General features: G+C 34.8%; 3 protein-coding genes across 3 annotated transcripts; 2 read left to right on the top strand and 1 right to left on the bottom strand.

Moving 5' to 3' along the window:
• Positions 1–1,364: 1,364 nt before the first annotated feature.
• On the bottom strand, positions 1,365–7,290 carry LOC134259601 (uncharacterized). Its single transcript, XM_062742206.1, has 5 exons — positions 7,198–7,290; positions 6,019–6,339; positions 5,683–5,811; positions 4,664–4,804; positions 1,365–2,579 (listed from the first exon to the last, which is right to left on the bottom strand). The coding sequence occupies exons 2-5, from the start codon at positions 6,337–6,339 to the stop codon at positions 1,365–1,367; spliced, it is 1,806 nt and encodes a 601-aa protein (XP_062598190.1). The 5' UTR covers positions 7,198–7,290.
• Positions 7,291–9,782: 2,492 nt separating this feature from the next.
• LOC134259588 (uncharacterized) lies at positions 9,783–11,705 on the top strand. Its single transcript, XM_062742198.1, has one exon. The coding sequence runs from the start codon at positions 9,815–9,817 to the stop codon at positions 11,195–11,197; it is 1,383 nt and encodes a 460-aa protein (XP_062598182.1). The 5' UTR covers positions 9,783–9,814; the 3' UTR covers positions 11,198–11,705.
• A 2,593-nt stretch (positions 11,706–14,298) lies between these two features.
• LOC134259579 (uncharacterized) lies at positions 14,299–18,402 on the top strand. Its single transcript, XM_062742189.1, has 7 exons — positions 14,299–14,737; positions 15,066–15,261; positions 15,852–16,096; positions 16,505–16,615; positions 16,843–17,009; positions 17,481–17,685; positions 17,997–18,402. The coding sequence occupies exons 1-7, from the start codon at positions 14,419–14,421 to the stop codon at positions 18,347–18,349; spliced, it is 1,596 nt and encodes a 531-aa protein (XP_062598173.1). The 5' UTR covers positions 14,299–14,418; the 3' UTR covers positions 18,350–18,402.
• The last annotated feature ends 137 nt before the right edge of the window (positions 18,403–18,539 follow it).

Here is an 18,539-nt window from a genome sequence, read left to right as displayed (position 1 = left end):
TCCCACACAATATGATGGCCTTTTCTTGAGTTATTTGATTAGAATTAAGGAGTATGAAAAGTATTTAATATGCATTTTACTCATTTTTTAATTTGTATTGTATTTGATTTTGTAAAGAACCAAAGAAAAGTTACTTTATTTACATTAAAGGGAACGTTTCGTCAGAATTTTCATTTTTATATAATCTACAGTATATATAAAATCGTTACCTCTCATGTAAAAGAAAAGCTGCATAACATTCCACTGCTGATTACAGCGGTTTAAATTTGATTCTGATTGCTTAATTGGAGCGGCATGGGGAAAACCCTATCTTATGGCAGCTGCAGATGTAAAGAGCAAATGCTTCATGACTGCTGAGAAAATAAATTTCCTTAGATAAGCTTATTCAAGCAATTGTTTAATTATAAGAGAAAAATTAACAACCTTCTTGAACACATTTTTTGATCAAAGTTTAATCACTAGTTTTTTTGTTGTTGTTGTTTTTTTTTTTTTTTTTTTTGGTTTTTTTGGGTTTTTTTTCAAGAGATATAACTGTTTCTTATACATTCCTTCTTTTATTTTCCAGAATTCTGAAGCACTAGAATCATAAGCATGTGAAATTATATTTTCTTCATTACATGTACATTCAAATTCAAAATCAAATCGCATGCAAGCACTTAATTAGTTGGCACATTTTCACGACTTGATTCCGACATGATGTTTACACTTATAACCCATGTGGATCCCCAGCGAGAACTGCTGATAACTAACATATCCCCACTAACAACTATCTGAAACAACACGCACTTCTATTTAAGTATCGGGTAATTTCATTTAGACTTGGGAAGTGTGTGTTGTTAATGATTTTTTTTTTTTTTTTTTTTTTTTTGTTTCAAGGACAGACATTTACAACCACATGTTGTATTAATTAGCGGACGATGCATCAATACACATCACCCTGGCTTACACCTTGGTAAGATTGCTCTGCAAGTCGTCAAGTGATGGTGCTCCTTGTTATCAGCTGTTCTCAGTGGGGATCCTAACATATCCCCACTAACAACTATCTGAAACAACACGCACTTCTATTTAAGTATCGGGTAATTTCATTTAGACTGATATATAAGTGTGTTCTTGACTAAATTATAAAAGTAAAGGGTACATCCAGGTAAATATCTCTACCCAATACTCACTCAAAGTAAATAACAACACTTTTTTTTTTTTTTTTTCCATATAATTTATATGTCAAGACATGAAATTGAAATACAAAGGGTGTTATTTAACAACATTAATTAATTATATGAAATATAATTGAGTGATCAGGTGATCTTTTTAAACAACTAGTATGTATTAAACATAAGCGTGTGAGGTTGACCACATCATATTCTTTAATTTGTCGGCTTAAAGGCTGGACTAAGAGAGGAAAATTCTCCATGTGTTTTGTAAAATCCTTCAATTTCGTCTGTGTCTGCTGATAGATTGGCAATATTGCTTGCTAATGTGCTAGCATCTGTCAAGGTTTTCGTCCTGCTGTAATAATAAGCTGATCGTTCACTCGACCATCCGACATGCTTCATGAGTTCCTGGGGAGATGTCGCAGTGCCTGAGATCGCCATGGTTACAGCAAAACCTCCTCGTAGACTGTGTGGGGTTTCTCCTTCATAAATACCCAAAGATACCAGGTAAAACCGAAGCCGTTCATAAATTGCCGAGTAACCCAGCTGTTGATCCAGTACTCGCCCTGATTCTGATACGGGCCTGAAGAGATATCCTAGACTCAAATCCACGTTATTTTGTTTGGACCAGGCATAGTAGTTTTCAAGACCTAAGACAGGACAGATTGACTTATCTTGGGACCTTTTTATGACAAAGGTGTTTGACTTTCCATCTCCACGTAATGTCTTCCCGTAGGTGTGCTCGAAAACAAATCCGGAGTTATCCTGCAATTTTTTAACTTCCTGCGATAAAATATTGCAAACATCGCTGATTCTATCCCCGGCAAAGAACTGAATTTTGAATATCGCTTGATCTCTAATCAAGACAAACTTTTCCCTTAAGGAAAGGTCAGGGCGAGCAAATTCTCTATCAATAAACAGGGTCATTTTCTTTATCTTTCCCAAAAATATCGGTCTGGCTTGTTTAGGTAACACATGGGACTTTGCCTGTTCTTCTTTACAGAATTTTACATAGTTTTTTACTTCCGGGGACAAGCAGGGATTCCCTGACTTAGTATGAACATCCCATGATCGAGTTCTTCCATGTACATACAATATCTCAGATATCTGTTGAACCATATTATGAATAGTTCCTGCTGCGAGCCTAGTAGGGCATGTGCATTCAAATAAACCAAGTTTACCCAAGTGTGGACACGAGATCCCGTGTATCTTCGTCTTCCCGAATCTATCACTCCACACCATAAATCGGCACACATCTTGTGGCGTCATACTTGTTAAGTCCGGAGAGGTTGGTAACTGTGATAAGAAAAGTCGTACCCTTTTTTCCAAGTTTTTCATCTTCTTTGTGGCCTTTTTATTGTCCTCGTTCTTTTCAAGCTGACTTAATCTCTTGTCAATAGCAGGAAGGTCAACTTCATTATCTTCCATCTACAAAATAAGAGTCCGTAATTTTATTATAATTTCAGCTGAAATCCACTCTACATGCTTTAAGTTCCCATTTTAGTCCCAGTTTATCGGATGTATACCCTTTTTTGGATGGAATAAGCAATACAGTTTTATCGCCTTGTCTACCTAACGTGAAAAGATTTACACAATGAGCACTCAAAAGTGGCCACCAAATTGGTCGCGGGTACATTATTGGCACAATAATTGTGCACTGTTTTACTTTTTGTTCTTTAAGGAGACACAGTACGGGGAATATGAGGTGAAATGGAGGAAACACGTACGGGCGCTTCTCACTTGACAGATCTTGTGCAAATACATTAACACCCGCTGATTGTGGAGTAGGGTTTTGAGTGAAATGTCTCAATGGAACTCCAAAGTTGGATATCATTACATTCGTATCTGTCGCCATCAAATCTACTGTATGTGGTCCAAACATAGTCTCAACCCTCTGCCATGTTTGGGGATTTAGCATGCATTACATCTGTGTAAGAAATAGTTCTAGATGGAGCGTCTGCAGTATTTTCTGTTGACGGCACATAGTGTAATCTCAAGTCAATATTCAATTTCCAAACTGTCTGGAATATATTTTTCATTATATCAGCCAAATGCCGGTCCCGTGACCTTTGATTTTCCCAAGCATGCAAGACTGCGGTATTGTCAACATGGATGTCTAATCTGTGGTCTTTGATTTTCATCGCTAAGGACTTGAGGGCAATGTCGACAGCTGATGCTTCCTTAAGATGAATCGGTCTATCATCCTCGCTTGACCAATAGTCTCCAAAAGATAGACCCTTGTCTTGGCCTGACATAAGGGAGATTCCATAGCGGAAAGAGGATGCATCCGTTGACAGTGACATTTGAAGATGTTTCTCTTGTCTCCAAGGCGCGAAGCCTTCCCAGTCGTCCAAAAACCTCCAGTGTTCGATCTCTTGTCGCAGCTCACGAGAAATGATTGTTTGTTTACTATTCTTCATGCACAGTGATATCGCGAAATTCATTTCCCTTGTGTATAATTTGGCACCTGGTATAACGATTGCCATTGATATACATTTCCCGGCGAATCGTTGAAGTGTTTTAACATCAACTTCATTTGTTTGCAAGATACTCTCTCGTATTCTGATGAATGATTCCTTTTTATCCAATGGAAGTAAGTAGGCCTGTTTAGTAGAGTCAACTAAAAAACCTAAGTATCGGACTACTGTAGTTGGGATAAGCTGGCACTTTTTGATAGCTAGTGTATATCCTAAGGCTGTTAATTCGGTCACAATAAGTTTCACCATTTGTAACGGACAAGCTTGTTCTTGAATTTCTGATTGAACATATTGCTGACACACTGCAAGCCTGTCATCAATGTACTGAACCATATGAATACCTTTCTCTCGAAGATATGATGTGATTTGCATCCCAATCATTTGATATATGTAGGGAGAGGCTTTCCAACCAAATGGTAGGGTTGTGTATGTGTAGACCCATCCCCCAAACTGAATTCCAAAGTACGTTTCTGATTCTCTGGTGAGTTTAATATGATCGTATCCGGATTTTTCATCGCAACACATCATGTAAGCATGTTCCCCAACAAGTCTATGAACGTCTTTAAGTGTATCTAATGTGAAGGGTAAATCCTTAGTCCACAAGTTCAAAAAGCGCTCGTCATGACAGAGTCGTGGCTTATTTGGCTCCACTGTCAAAGGCATGATAATCTGAGGGAGACAGCTTGTTCCCACCCTTCCCCATAGTCTCAATGAACCATTCACTAGTCTCTCACTTATTTCTTCTCTAATAAAATGAACAAAGTTTCTGCAAGTTTTAGAATTTTGAAAATACTGTTTTGGTGGGAGTCTATTATCATATGATTGCCCCTTGAAGTTTCCCTTGAACGGACGCAGGAAGGACCTAACATCAATGCCATTATTGACCCAATTTTGAATTGTAGTTGACATTTTGTCCGAGTTTCTTTGAGTTATACGCAACCATTCATCTTTGTGTTTGTGAATTTCACCCGAAATGAATCGATCAGGATTTCTTACAGACAAATGCAGTAAATCGCTGTAAGAATCCATAAATACTTGTCCATCTGCATGGATTGTTGGCTTGGAACCGCATTCTCCCAATGTCGTCCAAGTAGGATGCTCTCTCTTACGTAAAATAATTTCCTCTGGGTTAAATTCGTCACTTTTCTCCCAGTCAGGAACGTAAATGTTAAATTCCTGCAAACATGAGATATTTATTATTACTAATAATTATACCTCTGATTTGAGCATCATCTACTAGGATAACATGGAAAAACATGATCCCAAACCATCAATCCACGTGAGAGTACTCACTAGGGCTTCAGTGTCCCCGGATATCAGGTATTGGGATAACAAATACCAATAACACTCATTTCATTTTATATTTAATTAATTCTACTTTCAGACTGAAAACACACTACATGTAATGTATTCAAATCATTGACAAGTGATAATTAATATCATATTTTACTTAAAGAGATTACCAATAAATGTACATTTCAAGTCTGAGAAATTAATTAAAATTGACTAAATCCGTTCTTTAAAATTGTCAGATGTCATTGAGAATTCATTTTCCCTCTCGCAGCCTTCATTTTCGTACAGTCTCGGACATAGTGGTCATTTGCCCCGCAGAATAGACAGCCGGTCCTCGGTTGCCGATATGGAGCGCGCTGGTATCGGCGGTACCCATACTGAGAACCCACTCCGTGCGAACCAGGTACAAAATTGTAGTGTGGTGGAATATATCCCATGTAGTTTGGTTGACCATATAGATTCAATAGTGGAGATTGAGTTTGAGTTGGAGTCTTCTCCGTTTCCGAAGGTTTCGTTTCGGGTTTTGATTTGATAGCTTTAGACAGCGCTTTACCTACTATATCAGACGCTTTGCCTCCAAGGACACTCAGACAAAAGTTTGGGACATCAATTTTGTCTTGATTTAAATTAGCCTGTCGGGAGAGCTCATCAAACACGGAGGCCTCATCATGGCCCTTCCGCCTAGTTATTCTGGCGAGCTCATCCAAAGTAACAAGGAGAAGAGGGATACTAGGGCTGCTTTGAAGTGCCAAACTCCTCACCTTTTCTTTCACATTCTCTATTTCTTTGTCCTCTTCATTTTTCTGACTTTTCTCAAGTTCTTGTAGTCTCTTCTCAACGCTCGGTGCCGACTTTCCTTTCTTGGCAGGTGGCTCTTCCGGCTCACTCTCCTGTACACAAATAATTGTGAAAATCAATCAAAATGAAAATCGTTTATTTATTTATTTATTTATTTTTTTTTTTTTTTTTCTTTTCTTTTTTAAATAATTTTATCTACACAAGTATAATTCATGGAATAAGGAATATTGATTAAGACATCCCGTAGTTATGATGCTAGTAATAATTACAGTAATTATCATTACAGTCTAACTGTATACCTTGTTCTCGGCGGCTAATTCTTGGCCAGCTGGTTGGCCGAACTCATTCGCCCTTAAGATAACTAGATGGAGAAGCGTCCTTAAATTCTCGTCTGACATCTCTCTACCAGCCATCTGCAGGCAGTCTTTCTCCGACTCTCCTGTCAACTCCCTGACGGCGTTAATTACTTCCTCTTTGTCCATGTCTTCAAGCGGCGTGTTAATTTTGTACCGTGCGAACTGCTTCACCGGCTGTTCTAGTCCTCGCAGCTCTTTGATGACGGGGAACAAGTCTTTCCCCCGCAGAGAGTGTCTCCGCTTTAAGACAGTCGGAGGTGGCATCTAGTAATGAGAAAATACATGAAAATGATTACCACATTTAACTTAATATGCTAGACGTTGATCTTAATATCATCTGATCATGTTATATCTATAAATCTTTATAATCATCATGATTCGGCCTCTCGCATCATTACTTAAAGAGCCATAATTCATATAAACAATATACTATATATTTATATCTATTCTTAATAACTTTCGTATATTAAAGATTTTATTCAATAGTCGTGGACAGCCCGGGCCCTTCACTGGCATTGAATTTTCAAGCAGCTTATCTTCATAAACTAGTATCTCCTAATATCTCATTAATTAGCTTATAGACAAACTCTATATTTTGATTATCATCATCATTTCGCGGCTTATCAAACTTTCATGTGTTTTACACGCCCAAGTGGCTTTTAACTTTCTACATTTCATTCAACAATATCTAAAGCCCTCAGCGGCTTAAAAGTTCATGCATTTGATATCAATAAATCTACCCTCAGTGGCAGTAAAATAACAGCGACAGGAAATGTTCAATAGCCCTCAGCGGCTTCAAATTCCATGCATTAAACTTTTGCCCTCAGCGGCAGTAAAATGTTTAGCCCTCAGCGGCTTAAAATTCCATGCATTAAACTTTTGCCCTCAGCGGCAGTAAAATAGTTAGCCCTCAGCGGCTTAAAATTTCATGCATTAACTTCTGTCCTCAGCGACAGAAAATGTTTAACAGCCCTCAACGGCTTAAACTCTGCCCTCAGCGGCAGTAAATTTATCTATTAGCCCTCAGCGGCTTAAAATTTTATGCATTAACCTCTGCCCTCAGCGGCAGGAAATTTTCAACAGCCCTCAACGGCTTTTGTAAATTTAGAATTAATATATTACCTATCCTTGTTTGTCTTTTCTTCTTAACACTGGCTATACACGTCTTATCTGTTGCTCTGCAAGTCGTCAAGTGATGGTGCTCCTTGTTATCAGCTGTTCTCAGTGGGGATCCGAGTAGCATCATCACTTGCCGAGAGGGTGAATTACAGGAGGAGATTTTAACCAGTATACTAATTATGTCACTGACAGTCATCAGCCGGGAATTAAGAATTTAAAAAAAAAATGTACGTTCTTCTGTCACTGAAAGGCATCAGTCGGGAATTTAGAATTAAAAAAAACCTCGTACGTTCTTTTATTCTGATTTCAAACCCCGACCGAAGACGTCATAAAAGTGAGGATTGTGGGAAATATTTAGCAAGCAAGATACTTTATCTCTCAACATGGCAGCCTCCAGCAGTCAGTTTACTTATAACTTTGTTGACTTATTACTTTATGATTTAGTAAAAACAAATCAATGACCAATCAATGGATGAAATATCAAAAAGTTGTTCTAGACCTAAGATTTCCTTTAAATTGAAAATGGTTTTAATCTTTTTTAGAGGAATTTGGGAAGATGTTTTAAGGTCAACGATTTTAAACATAATAATTAATTTAGCAAAATTCTACAATCAACTAATGAGTCTCCATTAACCTTTATATAGAATAAAGGTCAAGGTCTCATTAAGAGGTTAAAGAGGTCAAGGATCAAATTTATCTAATGATGAAACATTTAGAATTTAAGTTGCTATGTTACTAATAGAATTTTCACTTTTATCACTTTAAATTTATATTTCTATGTACTTTTTCAATCGCATGACATATTATATATACAGTTTATGTCATGCAATTGAAATAGTTCATAGAAATATAGATTTAAAAAGTGAGTAAATTTCATTTCGAGGTAGAGGAGGAGTTGCGGATAAGAGATGGGTACCCCGAAGCGTAACAGACGGACGGACGGATGAACAGACGGTCATCCCGATCTCTATATACCCTCCCGCTTTTCAAGCAGGGGGTATAATAAAAGAATCGGATGCAAGTTCCTACAATTAATGAGTTCCTATGCTATGTAAATCGTTAGTTGTAAGAACTTGCTTCCAATTCTTTTATTACTAGTATATCCCCTCACTTTGTCGTATGAAAACTCACTTAATTAATTCAAGCATGTTGCCTTGATAGAAAGTACCCCATAAGTTTGCAATAGAACGCTTGGTATATAGTGATCGGGATGTCTGTCCGTCTGTCAGTACGTCCGTCCACCCGTCCGTTACTCTTTGGGATACCCATCTCTTATCCGCAACTCCTCTTATACCAAATAGATAGAACCATTTTACTTTTTGATCGGACACATCTTTTGGTTTCCCATAGCAAAACATTGACACTGCCATTTTTCTATAACCTTGAAGGGCACCAATCTCTTATCTACAACTCTTCTCATACCACTGAATAAAATTTAATGATGCTTTTACAGATTCTGTATAACATAATGCCACTGTGCAACTTCTAGTTTACTTTTTAACCTGCACTTATTTAGAGTTTCCCAGTGCAAAACATGGACTTTATCATTAAAATCATGTGGGAGGCGGGGGTATCATTTAGTGAGTTCATGCTCACAGTACCCCAACACAAAAATCAAATTGAATGTCTGATTTCATAATGTTATTACAGGGGTCGGAAAAAACATATTTCAAAATATGTGGGCAAAAAATTTGTGGTTGAATATCTTTCATCTGACATATAAAGAGAGATTTAGTATTGTAGAACAAAATATCAAAGTTAAAAAAAAGATCTCGGGAAAACTTTACCTTCAAAGCTTTTTAATTAATGATTAAGTTAGTATAAAAACAATAATATACACCTCTGAAACTAATCACATATGATAAATATCATATATATACAGAAATTACATAAAAAAATCAATAAATAAAGTATCAATAAACGTTGCCGTGTGTTGTTTAGTGAATAAATTTTGTGGTACATATCATAAAACTGTCATTGCAGAGAGAGAGAAAAATAAATTAAATAAATAGATAAAACATAAAATTTCAATAAATGTTTGAAACTTGCATGAATAGATAAAAGATTAAATGAATACCAGTATGTGTTGGTCTTTATCTCCAAAGAGCTATAAGAATGATTTTTGAAGAAAATGAAATGTATTATGTACATGATGTAAGACGATATGTATAAACATTACAAAAATATCATTGCGATACTATAATCTAACGTAAAGTTAGCAAGAAGAATTTTTATGCATACTGTATATATACATGTGTATGACTAAGACAAAAATAATAAAGGACACTACATAATCTTTGGACATCGAAAAATAGACATAAAAATATATCTTGCTAATTGGCCCTCTGCTTTGTGATCTTTTTTTTTTTAAAATGCATGCAGTCTACTTTACTATAGGTGTATTTACAATCATAGCCTTGATAAAATTTAACCTTGATATACATGTATATAAGTATTTGGATCCCTGTGCACATGACGTATTGATATTTACTTTGAATATTATCAATCGGTTTTATGTAATGTACGTTTAAGTTTTCTGAAAATGTATTGTTCGTAAAATTTTACTTTCATATTTTTTTTCTAGGTACAGCTACTTTATGGGATAATTTTCTATACGATCATGGCGTCAGAAGGACTGTTCCCGAATACATGGCGCTATCCAGACGATTTATTTCCTGACTATGAAGTTTATTTGAAATCTCAAGTTCTGGGGAAGATTTCCATTCCAATAGACTTCACTCAGTATGCTTGGGAAAATGCTTGCTTCGTCGCAGATGATGTTCTAGGAATCATTCTCACAGAACTTCAAAAACAGGCCGAAAAGTATTTCGAAGGCTTGACAATAGATCGAAATTTTATACGACAGGGAAGTGCAAGGCAGGGATTGAAAATCGAATCTCCTGACGAGTTTGATGCCATCGTTCCTTTTAAAATTGAAGGGCTTCGTCTACAGGAAGTTCATTTGTGGGACACGGCTGGTCAATATCTACCAGGACAAATACGTCTCCGGGTCATGAATGATGAACAAATCGGTATGCTCCCACGACTGCAGAGGGAAGGAGTTTTTGAAGTGGTTAATGGCGCATGTTTCCTCAACACTAAGGCACTTCAAGAGCAAGTGTTTAAATCTCTAATGGATAAAACATTATATGAATTATTTCTTGCAACTGCAAAACGTTTAGAAGGGACACCGGAAACCGGACGACCATCCGAAGTACATGTTTATCATGTTAAAAGAGGATCCAGACCTCCTACAATGGATTTGACAGTCAATGTTGACTTTCAAGATCCTAGTACTGTTTATGTCGATTTTGTTCCAGCACTTATGTTGGGCAGTGAAATGATTTTAATTCCTGGGGCAATTATTTCATCCCCCTGTGACATAGCAATTAACTTTCCGAGATTCGGACTCATGAAATGGATAAATAAAGAGAACGCCGATATTTGTGAAAAAGACAAAGAATTAAGATGGCGAAATTGCTCTTCTGCCTATGAAAAATTCATGTTTGATATCTGTTTTATGAACAGAGAGCGGCGTTATATCATGACGTCGTGTCGCATAATGAAAGCCTTGGTAAAAAGGCTAAAGGAGCAATCGAATCAAGCCGCCATTCTGCTGACGTCATATCATTTAAAAACTATCGCCATGTACTGCGTCCTTCTGCTGACAATTCCTACCGTCATCGTGCCTTCTGGCTTCCATATTGCAGGTGTCCGTGAGGCATTGGGATACTTTATGACATTTGTATACTTATCATTAGAAAAGAAGTGTTTACCAGATTTTTTCCTCGGAAATGAAAATCTTGGTAAAATTTTTCCGGATTCACACTTCACAAAAATTCACGTCAAATATAATTTATTTGAAAAGGAAAACCCAAGACTTGTTGAGGCGGCAAAATACTGTTTTCCAGAAATGCAAAATGTGCTTTATGGATGTTATAATGACAATAATTTAAATGCCAGAGTCATCAGTTATTTCAGAGACAGGATTCTGACAATATAAACCTAAACAGAAAAAAAATTTGTCCAAAAGTATTGAAAAATAAACATTGAACCGTTTATTGCGCGAACAAGTTAACATAATTATTATACCAGTATTCAACATCCGTTTGATGTGGTTTGGAAAACAAAATGATTTTAATTTATGATATAGCATTACATTTATTGAGTGGATTCAAAACGTGTGTTATGTCGGACTCAAGAACCAAACAGTTTGGTTCGAGGGTCGACAAAACTCATCTTGCCTGAGAACAAAGTCAATAAATGTTTTGTTGTACATGTACCTTATATTTTATTTATTGTTTTTGGTATGCATTAATCTTGTATTGCAATTATCTTCCGTGATGTCACCTGTGATTTAAGTCGGTTAATTAATTCTTTCACTGTCAAACATCAACGAATGCAAATCGGAGTTAGCTGATCCCGCCTATTGTACTTGTGTGACGTTAGCGATCAAACATCTCATCGACAGGTCCATCATCTCACTCAGCAGTCAAACATCGATTTTTTAATGACCGCTGGGTAAAACATTAGAAATGCTAAGCTTTTTGTCGTATAGATATGTATAGGAACAAATTTTTAAAGGTATAACAATACTATAACTGTTATCTTTATTTCATTTTAAAATAAATGTTGTATGATTTTCATTTTTTTCTTCTTTGATTTCTTGTCTTTTATATGATTTATTGTATACCGGTAATAATCATCACTTAATTTAATTTAATGTTTAAAATAAAATCAGTTGCATTCTGCTGCCTCTTCAAAAGGCTTAAATATTTCATGTTTCACATGTGTATTTCTTATGACAAAAGCAGTACCACAATTCTGACCTTTCAATTTTGACCTAAGAATTTGACCCACTTTTTAAAAACTTTAACCTTGAACATACGAGGGGTGATCAAAAAGTTCGCAAACTATCTCTATATCTACAAAATCACAATTCAGATTAGAATGAAATTCGGTACACACATAGCCATACACAAGGTCTATAAACAGCATATGCTGAATAAAGTTTCTCTCCTTGTTTGTGACGTCACAATGTGAAAATGACGTCACTATTTAGGTCACTTGTGACGAAAAATGGTTGTCTCAGTCGAACTCGTTCAACAAACGACTGTACAATTTATTGTAATATCTTAGAAATCCCTCTACAGTATCATATAATAATTTGTACACAGTTTATTGAGATAAATGAGTTCCTATAAATTCAATTAATGATTGGATTAATCGTTTTAGTGAAAGAAGGCTGATGGTTAAAAATGATACTTGTCATCTTGCCCAGTGAAAGCAAGTTTGAAAAGATATGTATTTTTAATTAAGCAATTTGCTATCAAAGACCTCCCATCCAATTAGCACTTTGAAAAATAGTTGAATATTTGAACAATGATATAAGTATTAAATACCTAAGATATCGTTTACTTTAGATTTTAAACATATTAGATATGATAAAAAGGATGCACCCATTTTCTATCCACCTTGAATAAAGGTCTCTCCTGAGACAGAAGATTTGTGTTTTAATGGTCGCCATGCTTATTTTTGGAAAGGATGTTATTATCCACCCATTCTGTTGCCGAGATATGACCATTTCTGACAAATTAACTGTTCTTGTCATAAAAATTAACTCACATGGAAAGAAATATAAAACTCGGAAAAATCTTTTAACTTTTGTGACAGAACGCTACGGAGGGGGTCACGTGACCACCAATATCACGTGATTCGCGCATGCGCAGAACGGTGGTTGATGTGCATTAAAATCGGGGAGGATTAATTTAAAATATAATCAACATTAAAACGAAATATTGTTTCTTGCATGGAAGTTATTCAATTAGTTTGCGAACTTTTTGATCACCCCTCGTAACTTTTGAACAGTAATCACCAGGGCTTTCATATTTCACGATTGTATTTCTTGTGAAAAGATACTAATAATTTTGACCTTCACCTTAGAGGTTAACTTAAGGTCATACGCAACGTAGTTTGCACTTTATAGGGTTCTTCTCTGGAGTTGAATGTTCCACTAAACGAAGGACCTGTGTGCAATATTTTTAATGTCTATATATGGATTTGTACATCTCTTCTAAAACAGTTTTTTTTAATGAAAAAATATCTGGAATTTATGTTTTGTAATTTTTGTACATTTTTCTTTGAATAATATAATTTTTTTCAAAATTTGATATCTTTTCAAAACCCCTGCTGCTTTTTTGTATATGAACATCTAATGGCACTATAATCTTAAATTAAGAATATCTTAAAAAATTATCAGTAGGTAAGGTACCTTGTGTATGTCTAAGTAATCACTGTCTATTCGGTAGAGTATGACAGGGCATCAACAATAGTTGAAATCGTGGGATAAATTGCATAAAAGGCGAAGACCCCTGTATCTAACATGTACTTACAGATGTACGCTGTTATTGGAATGATACAGTGTAGTCTGTCATCGTCTCAAGCTACGGTACGGTAAAGCTATTTTTTCAGAATGGAAGAGGATCGTATAAAATTCTTTTGCCTCAGGTTTGAGATGATTTTATAAATAAGCTGTACATTTATAAATAGATATAGCTTGTATGTGCAGAAAAAGGTACTGTTTTCTTTTCATTAACAAAGAGTTGTTAATGTTGTACATATTTTGGCATTGAACTTCGACAATGTCACAAAAATATTTGAGATTCCACGATCTGTTATAGTGCTCTATCAAAATCACATGCAATTATATATATATTTTTTCTTTTACTGACAAAAACTGAATTCCTTAAAATAATTACTTGAAGTACTTCATGTTTGTACATGATTGTATTATGTATAGCTATTATAGGTTGTCCTTTTCTAGCAGTAGAAGGTCGATTAAAGGGGAATATTTAGGAAGTTATTTTCTAAAACATTTGTATTTACCAAGTTAGACATAAAACAAAGTATACACCATACTGTCCACGTCCTGAATGTGTTAGCGCAACCCGGATAAAATGATTTCTTTCAGACAAGTCTTACTTTTAGGTTGCGTAACTCATTTCCTGAAGTAAATATTGCGCAAGTAACAGCAAGAATATCTGAGTGAAAAGTAAAAATAAATACAGGATAAACACACTAGAATCATGTGAGTGGTATTAGTGCAGTGCGATACCCTGTTCTTCTGGAAGCCATTTATTGTATTTGTTATTGAATTCTTAAATTTGTTCTTTTCAAGAACAGCGCGTTGTCACGGACGCTTACAGTTACAGTAGGAGAGTGAACATGCATAATAACAGTTATAAAGCAGCAATCTGTACTCTGACATTTTTCGTTATTCTGCTTACATTAATGTTCTTGGATATTCCTGGTATAAAAGCGGCAGTAATGGGAGTATATTATATCTTATCGGCTATTTTTGGCCTCTTTTTCCTGGTAGGCCTATTGAGGCCTGTTATGAGAAGAATACAAAGCTTTGTCTCTTGGATCTACCCCAAGATTTCCAATGTGTACTCGATTTTTAATTCAGAAGTAAGGGATGTTTGTCAATATTTGACTCCTGTTCATCAAGTGACTGTGTCAAGTCCTGCTCTTTTCCTCATGGGTAAGTTATAAATAGATCTTGATTAAAAAATATAAATACATGTACATGATGTTGTACATTCTTAAAATAATTTATATTTGTCCAATTTTTGGCCATGTGTACCTTCTTTTCACAAATATTGTTAGATTATGTAATATATGTAAAGGAACTTTTGTAAACATTTGTTTAACTTGTTAATTTTATATATTGAACATGTTGAAGATGCACACAAGAATCACCAACATAAAATGTTTGCAGCCTGGCATAATTTCACAAAAGTTTCTGAAAAAAATGGGTTTTTAATATGGTATAAAAGTGGATTTATAATTCTTTGCTTTTGATCATGCAGAAAACTTAAAACCAACAGTTTCACCACAAACTGTTTTTCGGATGCTAACTAAAAAGAATGAATTTGATGGAAAGGAATTTCTACAGATAGCCATTCCAGTTGATGTAAAACAGCCAACAACTGGGAATACTGGTAAAGCACTGGTGGCTATACCAAGAGAGCATCTTATTGCCAGTGGAATTCCTAAAATGTGCAAGTAATTATTTAAAATTTTCACTTTATTTTCTTGTAAAACAATTTTCACAGTTATAGCCAGAAATAACTTTAACAAATTTGGCATCATTTTATACTTACTTTTGGCTTGGCTGGGTTGCTGAACAAACATTACAAGTATTTGCATTCAGAAAAAAATTAGTGAAGTTGGGTGCATTATACCATCATAAGCAGTAAAAGACAGGGTGACAACTTTTTCTCTCCATACTTTGCTACTACATATTCTGTAGATTGGAAAAATAATCATGATGGTTTTAATTTCACTATATTTGCGAATTTTTATTTAATTATCTTATCTGGGAAATTACACCCATCATGAATTCTATCATTGGTTTTTAAAAATGTTCAAATGCATATAAAAAATTAAAATTAAGTTCTTGCAGCATGAAATTTGGTAAATCAATTGAGATTAGTACCTTTTAATAACTCGTTAAATTTTAACACCATAGAATTAAAAGGACTTACAGTACTTGGCAAAGATTGAGATAAATACATTGTATATCTTAATGTCTATAGCTTCTTTTTTTATACCAACATCTTATTTAAAACTATTTATATCCATTACTGTTGTAGGACAGCCTCTTCATTAGCTGATAACTTGACAATCCAGAAAGTCAATAGCAGACAATTGTTACAATTTAAAAGCATCAAAAGCTGGAGAATCCATGGAAAGGCTGACCAAGTTACATCATGTCCTCTGCTGAAGGAAATCAAAACACAGTTTGGTTACAGTGTTATTGACTGTGGATGTTTTTTCTTTGACTTCAAAGATTTCAAGAAAAAGCATAAAACTTTTGTCCATAATCTTGCATCAAAAGGTAATTCAGTCTAATTTGACATTGATTCATATTGTCAAAAACCTATCCTTTATACAAGCATGCATGTACAAATTTTTAATGCCCAATGCTCAAACACCCATTTAATATATATTAAGGATGCTTAGAATTTGATAGCCCTTTGGATTAAATTATCTTGTCACACGCTAGTTTATCCCTTTGACACAAAATATCAAACCCTATTGACAAAAACTATTTGATAAGCATCCCAAGAGTTCTAGATGCTTTGTTCATCACCATGCAGCCTGAAGAAAGCAATTAGCATCAAAAAGAAATCAACGAGCTTAATGATAACCTATCACAGATTACTGAACTATATCAAATTTATTAAACTTTTAATCAAACTTTCATCTTTCTCTTCTATTAAATTGTGAACTTCATCAATTTTAGGTATCCAGCGGTTAGTAGTCAAGGCTGACACAGTAGACATGGAGGAGTCTAAAGCTGCCCTGGCATTCTGTAAAGACAACAAGTACAAACATTTTATCTATGTGGATGTAGGTAATGAGAAAAAATAGACATTGTCATTCTGAACTATATAAAGAAAAGATTTTATACTTTTTAAAAGTTTTTATAACCTTTGAGTTCAAATACGGACATTTCATTTTTAAGTTCATTTCAGTTATGAATTAAGAGAGATTTCAATCATTTTGATTCACATTCTTATTTTCTGGTGAAAACATAATATATATAATGTAAACGTTTATGATTTGTTTCCTCTTTTGCAGGTTTTGATCTGGATCTTCAGAAAAACAATTCAGACGTGAGGTCTTGTTTGAGGTATGTCAAACAAATCCGGAGTCACAAAGCCTTTGCTTGTGTTGGAGATGTTCCTCTGGGTTATCGTGCCAGCAAACTTACTCAAGAAAAACAGCTGCAGGACTTTAAAGAAATTGTGAGTGTTGCAGATCTTAATTCAGTGCAGTATACAAACAGCATAATGAATACAAGCCCTGCTTTTCTAATGCTGAACTTTAAGATTTTCATCAAACATACCAGTATTACACGTATAAAATGAAATTCCTCTGAATAAATGGATGCAGAAACTGAAAAGGGGGGGGGTGGCATCCCCCCAAGTTTGCCAATATATTGTATTCTATCTAAAGATACATGACAATGTCAAAACAATTATTTCAAACCATGGCTTATTATACTTATAGAGAGTAAACTACATTTTCAGAAAGATATTCCCTGGCTGGTTTATATAATAAACTTTTGGGAATAGAAGTGAGAGGTTATATGAATTAGTTGTCATATTGGCTTACTGTGACTTTAAAATAACACTCTCTTGATTATCTCCTTTCACTGTAACATTGTTTTAGCCCAATACATGTACTATTTAACAAATAATTCTATCTACTTGCAGATTCCATTCTGTTACAACCAAAAGATACCAATACGTTTTCATGTAGGTCCTAAACAGAGCATCCATAAAGACTTCCTAGATGCCCTTCATTATTACCGGCTTATGATATACTCCTACTGTGTTTCTCTTAATGAAAATGGCATATTCACTGAAGAGGACATTTCCACTCTAGTCAAAGATTTTGGTTGTTTTATTATGATTGAAGGTAAGGACATTAATATAGGGAATACGGTAGTTAACAATCAATATAGATACTGTATACAGTTATTTTCGCCCCATCTTATTTTCATGCTTTCACATTTTTTGCCCCATTTTAAATTCAACCAGTCACAATGCTGTTGTTTAATTCATTCCATCTTATGTATACATGTATTTGCCCACCAGTGAGAAGGAGGAAATGGAAAAAAATTCCTTGTATACAGTACACATGTATATTCTTAAAATGTTTTTGTATTTTTGATTTTCACTGCATCATATTGCTTATAAAATGAAATTAATTTCTATTTTTTATTTCAGGTGCTAATTTGAAACATAATTCTAGAGTAGCCTCCCTTATAAAGAATAAAGTCATCCCGGTGGAAAAAATAATTCTACAGAGCAATGCACCTCACTCCTTCATTGGTGAAATAAAGAGAAAGGCATGGCACAACATGAAAGACTTTCAAATCAATTTCTCACAAAAACAATTACGATATTTGCATCCAGAGAGTTTACAGAACATGTTTGGTGAAGATGGCAGTTCTGTGCCCACTATACTGCATTGTGTGGTTGAACTTTTGGCAGGAATCGTGGATATTCCTCCACTGTCTCTGGCTAAGACTCTAATTGAAAATACCGAGTTATTTTACAAGTTCTCTGATCCTTCTTAACATTCAAAATATAATGAAATTTTCATCTTTCAATAATAATTAAGATTCACATTTTGTTCAAAGATCCATGTAATGTTTCACTAAATTAAATTTTATTTCACTGTTTGAAAGAATTTGAGCAGTTGATTTTTCTATGACCTTTCTTTAATAAAGAATAAGTGATTTATAGAACTGTCTAAATAGCAAATCA

The sequence above is a fragment of the Saccostrea cucullata genome, unplaced genomic scaffold (assembly GCF_032062105.1).
Source record: "Saccostrea cucullata isolate Sc308-1 unplaced genomic scaffold, CSIRO_AGI_Scuc_v1 ctg6024, whole genome shotgun sequence".
NCBI lineage: Eukaryota > Metazoa > Mollusca > Bivalvia > Ostreida > Ostreidae > Saccostrea > Saccostrea cuccullata.
The sequence above is the reverse complement of the archived record's forward strand: the minus strand, read 5'-3'. Positions and strand labels throughout refer to the sequence as shown.

Bases quoted from the DNA above. Each gene is read 5' to 3' on its own strand.
- LOC134259601 (XM_062742206.1), bottom strand. From the start codon at position 6,339: ATGCCACCTCCGACTGTCTTAAAGCGGAGACACTCTCTGCGGGGGAAA. The intron at 5,812-6,018 runs GTATACAGTTAG...ATTTGTGTACAG, and splicing joins AATTAGCCGCCGAGAACAAG to GAGAGTGAGCCGGAAGAGCC. The intron at 2,580-4,663 runs GTATTTATGGAT...CTTATTTTGTAG, and splicing joins CAATCCATGCAGATGGACAA to ATGGAAGATAATGAAGTTGA.
- LOC134259588 (XM_062742198.1), top strand. From the start codon at position 9,815: ATGGCGTCAGAAGGACTGTTCCCGAATACATGGCGCTATCCAGACGAT.
- LOC134259579 (XM_062742189.1), top strand. From the start codon at position 14,419: ATGCATAATAACAGTTATAAAGCAGCAATCTGTACTCTGACATTTTTC. The intron at 15,262-15,851 runs GTAATTATTTAA...TTACTGTTGTAG, and splicing joins GGAATTCCTAAAATGTGCAA to GACAGCCTCTTCATTAGCTG. The intron at 17,686-17,996 runs GTAAGGACATTA...TTTTTATTTCAG, and splicing joins TTGTTTTATTATGATTGAAG to GTGCTAATTTGAAACATAAT.